General features: G+C 41.2%; 2 protein-coding genes across 8 annotated transcripts; one reads left to right on the top strand and one right to left on the bottom strand.

Moving 5' to 3' along the window:
- Window positions 1-1,453: 1,453 nt before the first annotated feature.
- On the bottom strand, window positions 1,454-9,213 carry TEX30 (testis expressed 30). Of its 7 annotated transcripts, none has more exons than XM_063651092.1 (7): window positions 8,849-9,058; window positions 6,407-6,538; window positions 5,367-5,441; window positions 4,666-4,896; window positions 3,613-3,664; window positions 2,612-2,817; window positions 1,454-1,917 (listed from the first exon to the last, which is right to left on the bottom strand). In XM_063651092.1, the coding sequence occupies exons 3-7, from the start codon at window positions 5,379-5,381 to the stop codon at window positions 1,738-1,740; spliced, it is 684 nt and encodes a 227-aa protein (XP_063507162.1). In that variant the 5' UTR covers window positions 5,382-5,441; window positions 6,407-6,538; window positions 8,849-9,058; the 3' UTR covers window positions 1,454-1,737. The 7 variants fall into 7 exon arrangements, with proteins under 7 accessions (XP_063507162.1, XP_063507161.1, XP_054301776.2 ...); XM_063651091.1 differs by having other exon boundaries at window positions 8,525-8,874; XM_054445801.2 differs by lacking the exon at window positions 6,407-6,538 and having other exon boundaries at window positions 9,050-9,213.
- LOC134738019 (uncharacterized protein DKFZp434B061-like) lies at window positions 8,613-13,396 on the top strand. The gene is made up of 3 exons (XM_063650670.1): window positions 8,613-8,760; window positions 8,794-10,007; window positions 11,991-13,396. Exons 1-2 carry the CDS (start codon window positions 8,613-8,615, stop codon window positions 9,564-9,566), a joined length of 921 nt encoding a protein of 306 aa, XP_063506740.1. The 3' UTR covers window positions 9,567-10,007; window positions 11,991-13,396.
- Window positions 13,397-18,383: the final 4,987 nt, after the last annotated feature.

Raw genomic sequence — 18,383 nt, forward strand, 5'->3', positions numbered from 1 at the left:
GATGTAGTCTTTGGTCATCATATTATGCCTATAGTTTAATTTTGCAAACGCAAATATTGTAAATTGTATAGCCTGGTCAGTAGCCTTTTAAATGTTTTGTTGTACTCTAACATTATGTAATAAGTTGTCTTTTGTGTTTTCCTTGTCCCATTAGTTTTACTTCTGGTTCACAATACTTATGTTCCTCAATGACTTATAGTGGTTAATAGACCAGTGATTCTATCTTCTTGATAGTTTTGGATATTTTTTATGTTTATAATCTTTTGATATTAGTAGTGTTTTAAAATTTCAAATGTTATTGTTTACTTATACAACATTCTTAAAAATTTAGGTTCAGGAAATGACTTAGTCAAAAATATCTATTATAAATACTAACAGGAATTTTAAACTTATAGTTATACATTACTTTATTCTATAATGTGAAAGATTTGGACATTATTACCTAGGTTTTCCTTCTTTTTGTCATATTTGGAAAAATAATATTTTAAATCTACTGATTCCATCAGGGCAGGAGGAATAAGGGGCCTCAAAAATCTGCAAGCTGCCCAGGCCACTTGAGGCTATTTTAATGGCCTAACATTAAGAGTAGTAGGGAGGATATACAAAAGATTTACTATAAAGAAACACTTCTTACTACAAACTGCTATTTAAATTTAACATCAGCCTCATCACCTTTTGTGAATTTTACAGGAAATACAGAAACTATGTTCTTTATATATAACTCAATACCATTCAAGCTTGAGATCAGGTGACAGCTGAACTTTCCAAGGCAAAATTAAGTGCCCCAACTGCATAGATATAGCAAAGATGTTAGTACTACAATTTAGCAATTATTTCTCTCTTTATTCAGAGTGGTCTATTGATTTTACACACTATGTTGTATTTTTGAGACACAGTCTCACTCTGTCGCCCAGGCTGGAGTCACTACAGCCCCCACTTCCTGGGTTCAAGCAATTCTTCTACCTCATCCTTCCAGTAGATGGGACTATAGATGTGTGCCACCATACTTGGCTAATTTTCGTATTTTTAGTAGAGACAGGGTTTTGCCATGTTGGCCAGGATGGTCTCAAACTCCTGGCCTCAAGTGATCCGCCCGCCTCAGCCTCCCAAAATGCTTGGATTACTGGCGTAAGCCACCGTGCCCAGCCTCACACACTATGTTGTAAGCTCCAAGTTTTTATTCATCTTTGCAAACCCAATGAAGTTTGCCTGTAATAAGCCTTCAGTGAACACTTCTTGAATTAAAGATCTTCATTTCATTCTAAAAAGTCTTCAGGGTCCCCATATTTGAAACATATGTCCATTCCTATCCTTTCATTGAGATTTATTAAAAGATAAGGTGAAGAGATGTGTGCATTCTATAAATCTGACTAGATTAACCATGTTTTCCTTTTCTGAAGATAACCCTGCTCTGCAAAATTTCTCAGCTGCGTATCAATAAGACAAAAGCACCTTTGTAACAAAATTCAGATGTTTAATTTTTTTCAAAACTTTACTAATGAAAATAAATTATATGTAGACCACCTTCAATATTTTTACATCATCTTTATACAACTGTAACAGTGCTTTCAAAAGACATTTTGTGAACGACATTAATTTCACATTTAAAACGTGTTTCAAAAATAAGGGAACATTAAAGAACATCAAATTAGTCTGAAATATATCTCACAATGCTGAGAGGCATACTCTTCTTTATCAAATTAACTGTATGTGTACTCAGGATAACATGGCTTTTAACTAATGACATTTCTTGTCCATTTCAGTAATTTCTTGGATCCAAAACAAAATCTGTGTATTTATTTCTTTGAAAACATCATTTGTCGACCGTCCTTTCACTGCCATGGAATGATTTGCCTTCTCAATCCAGTGGATTTTATGGGGAGCTTGCATTTTCTGCGCCACTTTCTCCAACAAATTCTAAAGAGAAAAAGAAGAGGATACTAGACTAATGTTCTGTTGATATTTAATAAAAGGTCCTCTCTCCCCCGCCTATACTGGCATTCATTCCCAAGTATTCATTAAATGCTTTCTCACAGACAACTTTCTAGGCAATAGAATGTGTGAGGAAATGTCCGTAAAAGTGGCAGTCCACTTCTCTCAGCTGTAGCAGTATCAGATCAAGCATTCATTACTAATAAAATGTTAAATAAATTGGAATAAAAAAATTTCTTCCCCCAAAAATCTTTTTCCCGAGCAAATTATATGCTCTGGGGAATACAAAGTTGTTTCATAATATTAGACTAATATTTAGTAATGTGTAGACATTGCCAACCCTTTCTCAAGAATCAATTTTATAACAAATAATCTGCCTGAATGTTGAAATGATTAAAAAAATCTACAGTGTAGTAATCCCCAAATCAGATGATTCAGATATTAATCCTTCATTTTCCAAGTAAGAATCATATTTACCAACTCTATTTCCAGGGAGACAAATTTTGTCACTATACTTATATTTTTAGATTCTCAAAAGCAACAGAGTAACCAAGACACAAAACTAGCATTAGTCAAATTAGCAATTTTTAAAAGAGACTGCTGCCAGAAGTATCTTGCTCCCAAGATATTTCTGCCTCTCATTCTCTTTCATTCACACAAACATTGAGTTATAATTTACCTTTTCACACATTTCATCTGCTGAGCCTGACACAAACAGTACAGGCTCTTTTAAACGAAAGAGGTCTTCATCTCTGAGTTTATGCTGCTGCTTTGGATGGTGCAGTGGGTAAGAAATACAAATGAGACCCCGAACAAAATCATCACCATCATCTGGCTCAATGTGACACATTACAGAAGCAGCTGCTCTTGAGCCCATTGAACGACCTAAAATCAATTAAAATTAAGTTCAGTTTGAAATATAAACTTTCACATAAAGTAGCAGTGATGGTGTGGCAAATTGGATCTTTTACTATTCATCATATCTGTTTACCAACAAATTAACTCCAAAAGGCAGCAATTACCAAGTTGCAATACCAGGCCAGGCACGGTGGCTCACACCTGTAATCCCAGCACTTTGGGAGGCCTAGGTGGGCAGACTGCCTGAGGTCAAGAGTTTGAGACCAGCCTGACCAACATGGCAAAACCCTATCTCTACTAAAAACACAAAAATTAGCCGGGCATGGTGGTGCACACCTATAGTCCCAGCTACTTGGGAGGCTGAGGCAGGAGAATCGCTTGAATCCCAGAGGTAGAGGCTGCAGTGAGCCGAGATGGCACCACTGCACTCCAGCCTGGGTGACAGAGCAAGACTCCGTCTCAAAAAAAAAAAAGCTAAAAAGCTAAAAATTGATCTTAAGTCAAATGCTAAAAAAAAAAAGGCAATTATTTTTCTGAAGAACACTTAAAAGGACAAGGACAATCATTCTAAAGGAATCATCATATGCAAGAGGATGATTCAGGGATATGAATAAAAGGAGTGAAGCTCAGATTATAATACATACACATGAGGTTCAAGTTTGCTCTAAGTATATAAAGTGCTTTAACATTAAAAAGGTGACTTACCAAAACAACAAAAAAATCCTTAAATTAGCTTCCTATGATCAACTAATTTTAATTCTCCATTACCTATTCCTATATTAAAACAGGTAATTAACAAGTATTCACAAGTATTGCACTTACCTCCAAGAAAAACACCTGTAAGTTTGTAGTCTCCTGATGTCTTCAGGTAATTCTAGAAAAATAAAAAAAATCATCAGTTCTTCACCTACAAAATATTCCACTGGAAAGGCAAGATATATTGTTTCTCATCATTACTGAAATGTATGAAAATCTATGCAAAGATAACCAGAAAATCTTAAGGGATTTTTCTTAAAAGAGGTAAGCAGTCCTTCCTCTTCTGGTCATGCCTTCACTATTAAATCACATGTTAGGTAATACAGGCAAATATGTGAGAAAAAAGTCAACCTACCTTTACTAAAATATTTAAGCACTAAACTATTTTTTAGAGAATAAATTATTTTTTAAAAAGGCCAGCAAAGGCTTCCAACTAATACCAAATTTGATAATGTTAACATCTAAAGTTCTAAAAAACTTAAATAAGCTTGAAATTATTTAGATCAGGGGCGTTCAATCTTTTGGTTTCTCTGGGCCACAGTGGAAGAACTGTCTTGTGCCACACATAAAATACACTAACACTCATGACACTTGATGAGCTTGAAAAAAAAATTGCAAAAAAAACCTCATAATGTTTTAAGTTTACAAACTTGTGTTGGGCCACGTTCAAAGCTGTCCTGGGCCATATGTGGCCCATGGGTTGGACAAGCTTGATTTAGAGAAACTTTAGTGTTATCCAGGATTTTAAGCAAGGTTTCTAAATAACATATCCAGAAAACAGTATCATATTTATACATGCATAGTATGGTAGATGAAATATTCTAGAATGCCAAAATGATGTGATGAAGTTACATAATTCCAGTGAGAAAAATCATAAGTAGCTTCCTTGGCAATATCACGGAGGAACATTTATGATGTAAGCATTCATCTCCATGGAAACTGATGACAAGGGAAATCTGATGACTAAAAAGCTTTCATGTACTGCTGAGTTTTCTAAGAATACATTCATTCAAAGATTTTTTAAATTAAACCAGATGACTACTAATAAAATTTATCTTACATTTATTAAGGATTTCAAACAGAATTCTGTTATAGGTAAATATAAAGAAATTTTCTTACCAAAACTGATTTATACGCCTTAATTCTATGTACAATATTAAGGCCTTTACAGGTAAATCTCAGGCAGAAAAACCCATGAGATGCAAGATGGGATGCCAGTGACATCAAATGAGGAAGATTCATATCTCCTGATGCTCCATGTGTAAGAACTATTCCATATGTTAAGCTCTTGTTAGGTACCAAACAAACGGCATCTAGTAATTTATTTCCAAAAGGTATTTTTAATTTAACCTGGAATTCAAGAGAATAAAGGGATCAAAAATTACTTTCTTGCCTATTAAGACAACTGAACAGCTATATATATGTTTGCTCTGTGAGGCTCATAATTCAAGTCATAGCCTCCAAATAAAAAGTAGTGATATTAATAATAGTATTTAAGTGCTTACTGTGTCAGGTATTATTATAAGTGCTTTATATGTATTAACTTATTTCACCTTTCTAACAATTCTATGAGGCAAGCACTAACATTATCCCCATTTTATAGATAAGGCACAGCAGATTAAGTAACTTGCCCAAGGTTATATAGCCGCTAGCTAGGATTTAAACTCAGGGTAGTCTGCTCTAGATTCCTTGCTCTTAACCACTTATGCTATACTGCCTCCCACAGTGAAAGTTGAAAATAAGATTACTCTGAAGCCACATAATTACAAACAAACAAAAAACCAGGAACCCTGAAGATGCAGAACATACAAAAATATTACCTCTGTATGACTCATTTTCACTGTTGAATAACAAACTTAAAGTGCATTTACATCTGAGAAGCAAAGGACATCTCCCTGAAAAGAAGATTCTGTTGTGAAAGGTGAGTTGGCAGACATGGATATGACACAAAAACTATGAATGAACACATTCAGTAGCTAAAATAAACATTTAGAATTACTTCCCTAAAATCTGGTGTCTTTACATGTACATTTTTCTATGGGCACTCAGAATTGGTTAGAGGGCCAGGTGCAGGGTTGGTAGATGTTATAGAAGATAAAACAAAGGTGATACTTTGACATGGAAACTGTAAGGTAATTCATATCAAAGTAGGATGTTGTATCTTGGCAAAAAATGATAATGTAAAAATGTATAAATACACATTTTTGTAAGAATCTTCATTCTAAACCAACTATCCTAAACTTAATTTTTCAGCATCTTTCCATTAACCCATTTTCTTCATCATTATAGTTCCCATGCCTACCCATCCACATCTTGTCATGGAACTTCACGGTGCTGCCAGAAGGCAGAGTATATACGTCTTCATCCTGTTTACTTTGGACTTGGCTAAGTAACTTGTTTTAACTAATGGAATGTAGGTAGACATTTCAATGTGTGACTTCTGAGCTGAGGCATGGCAAACTTCCAGAAGCCCTTTTGAACTTTCACCCTCAGCCATGAGAAAAACATGTTCTAGGTGGTTTTGCATTTTCAGCCTGGGTCTCAAAATGAAGACACATGGAACAGATCTGAACCCAAAACTGAAGTATGGAGTCCAGACTAGTCTAACCAAGATCTGAACAACAGCTGATCTGAAGATCCATGAGCATGAAATGTAAGCCACTGAAATTTTGGGGTTGTTATGTAGCATTCCTTCCTATGTTAAGAGCTCTTGTATTGTTTAGGATATTACCAACATCAGGATCTCCATTACTCACCCATTTTTCCCATTAACATTTATTTATTCATTCATTCAACAGGTTAACAATAACATGGTTTAAAGTTCAAAAGGTACCAAGAATATGTAGTGAAAAAGTCTCACTCATTCCACTCTTGACTTGCCATTAGATGCCACTCTCCAAAGGTAACCAATATTATCTGCTTCTTACTTATCCTTCCACATAGCACTGTACTTATTTTCACACGAGTGTAAGTGTATTTATAAGATAAATTCCTGGGGAAGGAATCGCTGTGTCAAAGAGTTTGTTCATAATTTACAGAATTTTTTCATAGAACTTCCTGAGGTGAATACATTTCATTTTTCAATAGGTATCATGTGCACACGGCACATAAAAAAATGTAAACAGAAGTCAAAGTATTTGTTCATAATTTACAGAACATTTTTTTCATAGATCTTCCTGAGGTGAAGAATACATTTCATTTTTGAATAGGTATCGTGTGTACATGGTACATTTTAAAAGACAATGTAAACAGAAGTTTCCTCACACTCTTCCCCCAGCCACTAAGTTCCTTTCACTTCCTAGAAACCACCATAACCAACTTATTATGTACCTTTCCCCATCTGTGTGTGTGAGCATGTAGAATTCTCTTATTTCAGCCTGGAGAGCATTAGTCTGATCTGACTGCAAAAGTTTTGGAAGTTGAGTAAGATAAAGGAGATGAAAGCCTTCAAGCTTCAGTGTCCCTATCTTCATACATGCAGCCCCATAATTATGCCTGGGTTTTTCAGTTCAAAGATCCTTTGTTTTACTTTCTCAAGAGAATAAGCCTCCATCCAGTCTTCTAACAAGGGGAAAGGCAGTCACCCAACAGCGTGAAATGGGGAAGGGGATCTGGATATCCAATTGCTTCTCAGATTTCACCTAAATCATCTTTCTTTAAGCTCCTTACACCCACCTTCCGCACCACACCACCTTCATTCCCAGTACCACAGCTGTCCAGTGCTGCCAGTTTCTGTACAGTTTGAAGATTCTGCGGTTAATACAGGGTTTGCTAAGACATAAATATTTCAGAGCCCGCTATTTGATTGCCAGCGTTTCCTTTCCTATTCTCCCATTGCTGGAGGTTTATGTTTGTTTTTAAATACCCTTAATGTAAGTTTAGTGAACTTCATGAAGGAGTAAATTTAGATGCATGTAAACAACCTCTATCTTAATTTAGAATGCTTCACTATTTTTTTTTTTTTTTGAGACAGGTTCTCCCTCCGGCGGACAGGCCGGAAAACTGAGTGGCGCAATCATAAGCTCACTGAATCCTCTAACTCCAGAGCTCAAGCTATCCTCTCGCCTCAGCCTCTTGAGTAGGTGGGACTACAGACGCTCACCACCACGCCCGCTAATCATTTTTAAATGTTTTTGTAGAGACGAGGGTCTCCCTATGTTTCACAGGCTGGTCCTGAACTCCTGGGCTCAAGCGATAACCCCTGCCTTGGCCTCCCAAACCGTTGGGATCCCAAGGCGTTTGCCACCTCTCCCGGTCTGCTTTACTACTTTTCAGGACTTCACGATGCACAGTGTGTTCTTCACGGCTGCTGCACACATGCTGGTTTTCTTCAGAAACACGGAAAATGCCCCATAATACAATCCCCAAGCAACCTGCTCTAGGTCATCTGGGTTTGTTTTTTTTTGAGACAGAGTCTTGCTCTGTCCCCCAGGCAGGAGTGCAGTGGCGCGATCTCGGCTCACTGCAACCTCCGCTTCCCGGGTTCAAGAGATTCTCCAGCCTCAGCTTCCCAAATAGCTGAGATTACAGGCGTCCGCCACCGCGCCCGGCTAATTTTTGTATTTTTAGTAGAGACGGGGTTTCACCATGTTGGCCAGGCTGGTTTTGAACTCCTGACCTCAGGTGATCCACCCGCCTCGGCCTCCCATCGTGCTGGGGTTACAGGCGTGAGCCACCGTGCCAGGCCACTGTAGTCTGGGTTTTCACCTCTGGCTTTAGGTTCAGAGAGGGCAGGGTTTGAAGCCTGGCCCTGCCTCAGTGCTCTCAACAGCGATGGTGAAGATGACCGGCTAGAGGTGCTGCGCCCACGAAACGCCAGCGCTAGTGGCGTCCGCAGCGCCGGCTCCACCGACTGGGCGGTCGGCGGAGTTCTAGGACAACTCCTACTCACAAGGGCTGGGCGATCACCTCCCACGCCACGGGACGGAGACGCCACAGCCCCTTCAACTTTCAGTTACAAACGTTCGTGCCCTGTTACCTTCACAGCATTACGCTGGCTGTCGTGGGGCAAACAAAAACGTTGAGTCCGAGTCTTACAAGGGGTCGGGTCAACAACCCCAGCAAACATGGAGAAAAAATTCAAAGCGGGTCTCACGGGCGTGCGGGGCTCGGCGGCGCTCGGGAACGGGATCCGTTCTCTCCGCAAATGCGCGCTACCGGGGCTGCGCCGCGGGCCGCCCCGGACGACCCCTCTCAACTACGAGGCTGCTTCGAGCCAGTCACCCGGGACTGGCTGACGTGGTCCAGGTTGGCTCCGTCCGGCTCTCCCCGCCCGTACCAACCCCACATTCCGCCCTCCTACCCGGCAAAGCGGACGAAGCCCCCACCGGCTGGTGCCCGCGGGCACCGAACTTAGCGGAACGCCTCCCGGCTCGGACCAGACGCCCCTGAGAAGTGACGCCCGCGAGCCTCAAACGCCTCAGGCGGGCCTGCCGGGTGCTCTCCCCGTCTCCCAGGAAGCCGCCCGTCGGCCGGCGGCGCCAACCGCCACCGCCGCACTTACCCGGGAAGGCAAAAGTGGCCGCGGGCACCCAACCGCCGTCACTCCCTTCAGGGAGCCGACTAGCACGCTCGAAGCGACCGCCTCGCCTGCCCCGCCACAGCGTTCGGCTACGACGCACGCGCGCGCAGGCCACGCCCCCGGGTGCGCGGGCCGGGCCGCAGAGCACGCCGGGAGCGTGAGTCTCCCAGCCCGCCACATCCCAGGGCTGTACGCGCGGACAAGCGGAGCTAGGGGAAGGTGCCAGGGTGGCCGCCGCCTCAGTAGCACGCGGATGGCTTGGAAAGTCAGCCCCCGTTTCCGCCTCACCCAGGATTGCTCCACTCGGGGCCTTTCCGCATCCCAGCCACCACTCCATTCCGAGGCGCGATCAGCTCTGACCAGTCTCTTCCTCACACCCATAGTCGATTCGTTAGTCCCGTTAAGGTCAAACGCTGACAGAATCCAACCGCTTTGCACACTTCTACATGGGGTCAAGCCCCCTGTTATCTTTGCGGGGATGATTGTAACAATCACTTAAATGGTCGCTTCGTACCATCTTGCCCCCGCCTGGGCCTTGTCGGCGACGCCGCAGCCACGTGGATGCTGTGAAAGCCTATCCCCCCGGATCTTCCAAAGGCTCCGCGCTCATTGCCAAAGCCAGCGGCCAGCAGTGGCCTAGGCTGTTGCACGCGATCGGTCCCCCACATCTCCCCTCTCCATCTGGCTCCTTTCCCAGGAGGCCCAGGGTAACCCACACTTCGCTGTCCTCACCACCACCCACCAGGCGGGACCCCACGACGACCGGCTTTTGTCCTGGCTGCTCCCTCCCAGCGTGGGCCGCATCTCCTCGGGGTGGGCAGGGCACGTGGTTTTCACAGCGAGGCCTCCCCTGATCGCCTCCCCTCTTTCCTGTCCTTCCCCGGTCACCTCACGAGCTATGGATGTATCTGTGTCTCCTCACTGCGCTATAAGCTCCCAGGTAAAGACAGGGTTGCTTTTTGTAAATTTTTGTTTTAACTGTGAACCTCTTGTGTATGAATAATGCTCAGAAAAAAAAAAAAATTTCTTAAATGAATGAATCTTCCCCAAGCCCAGTGCAGTTGGCACCTGCCCTCTTTTCTGTCACGGTACCTACAAGGAAATACGTTCCACAAAACCGCATAGTCACTGTCATTTATCACAAGTGTTTCCCCAAATTACAAAGTCTTAATACTTCTTTGGCTCCTAATTTTTTAGCTGTGTTTTTTAAAAAAATTTCTTTACATGCCATAGAATTCACTCATTTGAAGTGTACCATTCAATGATTTTCAGTAATTTTAAAACCATTTGCAACCATCACTATAATTTAAGAACATTTCCATTATCCCCCTGAAAAGTATGTGCACAGTTACAGTTGAGGTAGGAGATCAGCAGGACTTTCCAAGCACTGATCACCACCTGCTGAGCAAAACAAGATCCGGTCAGAACAGGATGCCCTAAAAAAACGGCCAAAACTGCCCTAAAGAAACAGGCCCAAGCCAGCTAAAACCAAGATGGCGACCAAAGTGACCTCTAGTGCCCTCACTGCTCATTATACACTAATTATAATACATGAACATGCTACCACACTTCCGCCAGCACCCTGACAGTTTACGAATGCCATGGCAATGCCCAGACCTTACCTTATATGGTTTAAAAATGGAAGAATCCTCAGTTCCAGGGGAACTCCCCACCCCTTTTCTAGAAAATTCGTGAATAACCCACCCCTTATTTAGCGTACGATGAAGGAGTAGGTGTAAATATAGCTAGCCAATGGCCGGGCGCCCTGGCTCATGCCTGTAATCCCAGCATTTTGGGAGACCAAGGCGGGGTGGATCACCTGAGGTCAGGAGTTGGAGACCATCCTGGCCAACATGGTGAAACCCGGCATCTACCAAAAATACAAAAATTAGCCAGTCGTAGTGGCAGGCACCTGTAGTCCCAGCTACTCGGGAGCTGAGGCAGGAGAATTGCTTGAACCCTGGAGGCAGAGGTTGCAAAGCTGAGAAGAGCGCACCACTGCACTCCAGGCTGGGCAACAGAGCGATACTCTCTCTCTCTCTCTCTCTCTCTCTCTCTCTCTCTCTATATATATATACACACACACACACACATATATACGTATATACGTATATATGTGTGTGTGTGTATATATGTACATATTATATGTATATATTATATGTATATATGTATGTATATATTATATGTATATATGTATACATATACGTATACGTATGTGTATTACATACATATATGTATATATGTATACATATACGTATACATATATGTATATATACATACATGTATATATGTATACATATACGTATACATATATGTATATATACATACATGTATATATGTATACATATACGTATATGTATTATATACATATATATGTATATGTATATACATATATATATATAGCTAGCCAGCAATCCATGAGTGTTACTCTGCCTGTGGGGTAGCCCTGCTCAGTTTACCAGAAGCAATTTTCCTGTGCTTTGTTCCTCTAATGTACTTGCTTTGCTTTCATTTTACTGTCAGTTTGCTCTTGCATTCTTTCCTGTGCAAAGTCAAGAACCCTCTCGGGCTGAGCTCCAATTTTGGGATTCACTGGCATTACAGCCATTCTCTGTTCCTACCCCTATGCCCGGGCAACCACTAACATACTTTCTGTCTCTCTGGATTTGCCTTTTCTGGACAGTTCATATAAATGGAGTCGTACACTGTATGGTCGTGTGCCTCTAGCCTCTTGCACTTAGGATAATGTTTTCAAGGTTTATCCATGCTGTGACATTCATCAGTACTTTGTACCTTGTTACAACTCATATATTTTTATTGCCAAATAGTATTCAGCATTTTTGAGTATCCATTCACCAGTTGGTGGACATTTGAATTGTTTATACTTTTTGGTTATTATGAATAATTCTGCTGTGCCATTCAGAGAAACAGAAGGCGATGTGACGACAGAAGCGGAGAGATTTTAAGATGCCAAGATGCTGGCTGAGAAGATGGAAGAGGGGCCTCAAGACAAGAAATATAAGGACTGCAGCTCTAGAAGCTGGAGTCCCCTCTCAGAGACTCCAGAAGGAATCAGCCCTGCCAATACCTTGACATGAGCTCTGTGAAACTAGTTTCGGACTCTGACCTCCAAAACTGTGAAAGAGTAATTTATGTTGTTTTCAACCACATAAGTTTGTGGTAATTTATCATAGCAACAACAGGAAACTAATACAAAAGCTTTATTTATGAACCAAAAATTGAATTTCATATATGCTTCACATGTAATGAGATACTATTCTTTTTATTTTTTTCAGCCACTTAGCAATGTTGAAATCATTCTTAGTTTGCAGGCTGTACAAACACTGGCAGTGGCTCAGATTTGGCCTGTGGGCTATAGTTTGAAATATCCTAAATTAAATATTAGTGCAATTAACTCAGCCACATATTAAAATAATAATATGTAATAACCCTGGGTTTTTTTTTTAAACCCTGGGGTTTTATAATGTTTCAAAAATTAGAATGCTATTAATATAATCCATTACAGATTAATGCAGCAAAAACAAAGCCAAATAAAACATGAGCATTTCAATAGATGCCTTAAAAACATTTAATAAAATTTAATGCCTTTCATATTGAAAAAGGAAATAAGTCAGTATTAGATTGGAAATGTATTGTTTTAATAGTGGTTGTTTATCATAAACTATACCAAACATTTTACTCAACATTGAAAAATCTGTAGCATCTTTGATGATCCAATCTAAAGTAGCCACCACTATCTACCCCACTTTTTCTCTATAATACCCTGCTTTTATTTATGACAATCCATAATTATCTTGTTTAGTTTTTACTTGTTAATTTTCATTCTTTTTCAGAATAGACAGCAGTTGTTCACTTCTGTATCCTTGGAGCACAGTACAATGTCTGGCACATATTAGGTGCTCAAGATTTGTTGAATGAATTCCCATTTGTAATGCTAACTTTATGTGTCAAGTTGGCTGATCCAGGATGCCTAGATAAATGGTCACATATTATTCTGCATGTTTTGATGAGGGTGTTTTGGGATAAGATTACCATTTAAATCAGTGAACTGTGAGTAAAGCAGACTGCCCTCTGTAACGTGGGGGGGCCTCATCCAGTTAACTGAAGGAGTAAGTAGAACAAAAGACTAGCCTCCCTTGAGCAAGAGGGAATTCTGTCAGCAGACAGCCTTCAGGCTTGAACTGCAATACTAATCTCTCCTGGGTCTTCAGCCTAATGGTCTTTGGACTTTAACTGCAGATTTTGGACTTGCTAGCCTCTATAATTGTGTGAACCAATTTCTTAAAATAAATCTTTATGAACACACACACACACACACACACACACACTCTTCTATTGGTCATATTTATCTGGAGAATCCTGACTAATGATATACCATTGAAGTCTGAAAGACAATAAGAATGCTTGTTGTCACCACAATCATTCAACATTATGCTATAAGTTCCAGCCAATGCAATAAGGATAGAAAATAAATAAGATTATAAATATGGTAAAGAAGATACACTGTCAGTTTCAAATATGATTGTGTTTGAGAAAAAACAAGTGAAATGTATTAGAGCTAATAAAATCGTTCATTAAGGGGTTGGGTACAGAACATATATAAAAATCTATAGTTTTCTTAGCTACATTAAATAACCAGCTAGTGAGACCCTGTCTCTACAAAAAAAAACCCCAAAAAACAAAAAGCATAATCTTTTGAGCATTAAAAGACACTGAAATGAGAGTCTAAGACATACCATAAAGTAGGATGTATGCAGCAAATACCACAATGTACTAACTCCAAAATATATGTCTATGAATCCAGCAGGAAGTTGAACAACTTAGTAGGAAAATAACTAAAAATTTAAAAAGATTAAACATTTTACAGGAAAGGCAACACAAATGGCTCAAAACCACAAAATGGTCAGCCTCATTAATAATCAGAGAAATGAAAATTAAAATATTTTGTGTTACCATTGTGTACCAATCAGATTGGCAAAAAATTTGTAAGTCTGATAATATCAACTGTTAGCAAGAAAGTAAAACAACTGTAAATTCTGTACAGCCCTGGAAAGAGCATAAACTGGGACAACCAATTTGGAGTCATTTAACGTTATCTAGTGAAATAACAGATGTACATTCCTTATAACCCAGTAATTCCACTTCTAATCAAATGTGGCCAAGAAACATGAATAAGAATGTTCGCTGTAGCACTGACTGACATTTCCCCCAAATGAGAGGAATCCAAATGTCCATCTGCAATGGAATGGTAAAATAAAGTGATCATATTTATATGGGGAAGTACTGTCCACATATAAAAAATGAATAAGGCTGGGTGTGGTGGCTCATGCCTGTAATCCTAGCACTTTGGGAGGCCGAGGCTGGCATAGCACTTGAGTTCAGGCTGAAACCCTGTCTCTACTAAAAATACAAAACATTAGCCGGGCAAGGCAGGCACCTATAATCCCAGCTACTCAGGAGACTGAGGCAGGAGAATCGCTTGAACCTGGGAGGTGGAGGTTGCAGTGAGCCAAGATTGTGCCACTGCACTCCAGCCTGAGTGACAGAGTGTGACTGTGTCTAAAAAAAAAAATAGGCAAGTAACAACAACAAAAATTTGATATGATTCCATTTATATCAATTTCAAAATAGGCAAGAGTAAACTCTACTGCTTAGGTAAGTATATGTAGGTGGTAAAACTAAAAAGCAAGGAAAAGATTATCACAGCCATCATGTTTGTGGTTTCCTGGGAGCAGAGAGGAAATGTGATAAGGGGAGGCACTGTGGTCACCTCTAAGCAATGTTCTATTTCTGAACCCGAGTGGAAATGTCAAAGAAAAACCAGAGCTGGATGATAGTTAAAGTGGTAAAAAAACAGATGTTATTCAGGACTATTGCAACAGGGGAAAAGACACTTCAGTATAGGATTGGACTCAATTCTGCATACTGCATGGTTAAATGGGCATTTATAGCCAAGGAGCAGGGTAGGGAGTCAGTGGATGGAAAATTACTAAGAGGAAATGCATCAGGGTGACAGAGATTCTGGTTAAATAGACCAAATGGGATTCTAGCTGAAAACAGGCCAGCGTGATCAGACCTGACCTGGGGGATGGCAGATGATGAGGAAGCAGATTAGATACAAAGTGTGGTCACATATGGAGGGTGGAGGATTTTTGTGAAACTGACTTAGCAGGGTTCTTGCTAAAATTGAATTTTATAAGGCAGTGCACAGATAGGCCTATGACAAGGTTCAGGAGACTGATGAAAGGATGGCGATATGGTTTGGCTGTGTCCCTACCCAAATCTCATCTTGTGGCAGGCCAGGTCTCACTAACGCAGGCCTCCTTACAACAGTTTCAGTACTGACTGAGTGGTTAAATTAAATGTTAAAAGCCAGTGTCCTTATACAAAGGCTGGAATGTAACAACAGCCCACCAAGAGTTTTGCCTAGGCCTTTCCTGAACCTTAAAGTATGATTGAACAAATTTTATTGGGGGCCTGAAGAAACTCCCAAGGCCTCCACAAACTAGTTTATTGGGAGTCTGAAGGAAATCCCTAAACCTTCGTGATTTAGTAGGAGACAAGATAAGGGTAATCACCCTAGCACCTGGACTCATTTAGATTAAGTACATTTACTGAGGCTCCAGAGGAAGGTCTTCAAGACTCAGACCTTAGTTATAGATTAAAAGAAGTTAATCACTTATGTGTTTAGATGAATGCATACTTACATATAGACATATAGCTTGGAAGGTATATAGGCTCTGGAAAACTTTGTAATTTTCAGTTGGTCTGGTGATAATTTCCAGGCCTTCTCCCTGTAGCTGGCTACAGAAATAAAAACTCTCTTCCTCCCCAGTTCATCTGCATCTTGTTATCGGGCCACGAGAAATAGTAGCCTGACTCTCAGTTTGGTCTGGGAACAATCTTGAATTGTAGTTCCCGTAATCCCCATGTGTCATGGGATGGACCCAGTGGGAGGTAATTGAATCACGGGGGCAGTTACCCCCCCCATGCTGCTGTTCTCAAGATACTGAGTGAGTTCTCACAAGATCTGATGGTTTTATAAGGGGCTTTTCTCCCTTTGTTCAGCATTTCTCCTTCCAGCTGGCATGTGAAGAAGGATGTATTCACTTCCCCTTCCACCATGATTGTAAATTTCCTGAGGCCTCCCAGCCCTGTGGAACTGTGAGTCAATTAAACCTCTTTCCCTTATAAATTACCCAGTTGTGGGTATGTCTTTTATTAGCAGCGTGAGAATGGACTAATACAGTAAATTGGTACTGCAGACAGTGAGGTGCTCCTGTAAAGATACCCAAAGAATGTGGAAGTGACTTTGGAATTGGGTAATGGACAGAGGCTAGAACAGTTTGGAGGGCTCAGAAGAAGACAGGAAAATGTGGAAAAGTTTGGAACTTCCTAGAGACTTGGAAGGCTTAGAAGACAGAAAGATGTGGGAAAGTCTGGAACTTCCTAGAGACTTGTGGAATGGCTTTGACCAAAATGCTGATTGTGATATGGACAACGGAGTCCAGGCTGAGGTGGTGTCAGATGGAGATGAGAAACTTGTTGGGAACTGGAATAAAGATGATGCTTGATATACTTTAGCAAAGAGGCTGGCAGCATTTGGCTCCTGCCTTAGAGAGCTGTGGAACTTTGAACTTGAGAGAGATGATTTAAGGTATCTGGCAGAAGAAATTTCTACATGGCAAAGCGTTCAAGAGGAAGCAGAGCATAAAAGTTTGGAAAATTTTCAGTTTGACAATGTAACAGAAAAGAAAAACCCATTTTCTGGGGAGAAATCCAAGCTTGCTACAGAAATTTGCATAAACAAAAAGCCCAATGTTAATCATTAAGACAATGGGGAAATGTCTGCAGGTCATGTCAAAGACCTTCAAGGCAACCTCTCCCATCACAGGCCCAGAGGCCTAGGAGGGAAAAATGGTTTTGGGGCCAGGCCCAGGGCCCCCTGCTGTGTGCAGCCTAGGGACTTGGTGGCTTGTGTCCTAGCCACTGTAGCTGTGGCTAAAAGGGACCAAGGTACAGCTTGGGCCATGGCTTCAGAGGGTGCAAGCCCCAAGCCTTGGCAGCTTCCATATGGTGTTGAGCCTGCGGGTAAGCAGAAGTCAATAATTGAAGTTTGGGAACCTCTGCTTAGATTTTAGAGGATGTATGGAAACACCTGGATGTCCAGGCTGGTTTGCGGCAGGGGCACAGCCCTCACTGCTAGGGCAGTGTGGAAGGGAAATGTGGGGTTGGGCCCCACACAAGAGTCCCCACTGGGGTAGTGCCAAGCGGAGCTGAAGAGGGGCACTGTCCTCCAGACCCAGAATGAGAGATCCACCAACAGCTTGCAGCTTGCACCTGGAAAAGCCGCAGACACTCAATGCCAGCTGTGGAAGCAGCTGGGGTGAGGAGCTGTGGCCTGCAAAGCCACAGGGGTAGAGCTGCCCAAGGCTGTCGGAGCCCACCTCTTGCATCAGTGTGACCTGGATGTGAGACATGGAGTCAAAGATTATTTTGGAGCTTTAAGATTTAATTACTGCCTTGTTGGATTTGGGGCTTGCATGAGGCTTATAGCCCCTTTGTTTTGGCCAATTTCTCCCATTTGGAACAGGTATATTTACCCAATGCCTGCACCTCCATTGTATCTAGGAAGTAACTAACTTGTGTTTGATTTTACAGGCTCATAGGTGGAAGAGACTTGCCTTGTCTCAGATGAAACTGTGGACTTGGACTTTTGGGTTAATGATGAAATAAGACTTTGGAGAACTGTTGGGAAGGCATGATTGTGTTTTGAAATGTGAGATGTGAGATTTGGGAGGGGCCAGGGGTGGAATGATATGGTTTGGCTGTGTCCCCACCCAAATCTCATCTTGTAGTTCCCATAATCCCCACGTGTTGTGGGAGAGACCTGGTGGGAGGTAATTGATTTATGGGGACAGTTACCTTCATGCTGTTCTTGTGGTAGTGAGTGAGTTCTCACGAGATCTGATGGTTTTATAAGAGGCTTTTTCCCCTTTGCTTGGTGCTTCTCCTTGCCGCCATGTGAGGAAAGACTTGTTTGCTTCCCCTTCTGCCATGATTGCAAGTTTCCTGAGGTCTCCTCAGCCCTGTGGAACCGTGAATCAATTAAACCTCTTTTCTTTATAAATTACCCAGTCTCGTGTATGTCTTTATTAGCAGCGAGAGAATGGACTAATACAGGTGGTCAAGCAAAGAATCTTTGTCAGTGATTACATGGATGTTTTCTTATAATTAAACTGCAGATATATGTTTAAATTGCAGATATATGTTTTATATTCTTCTGTATGTCTAT

This window comes from Pongo pygmaeus, chromosome 14, assembly GCF_028885625.2.
Source record: "Pongo pygmaeus isolate AG05252 chromosome 14, NHGRI_mPonPyg2-v2.0_pri, whole genome shotgun sequence".
Classification (NCBI taxonomy): domain Eukaryota; kingdom Metazoa; phylum Chordata; class Mammalia; order Primates; family Hominidae; genus Pongo; species Pongo pygmaeus.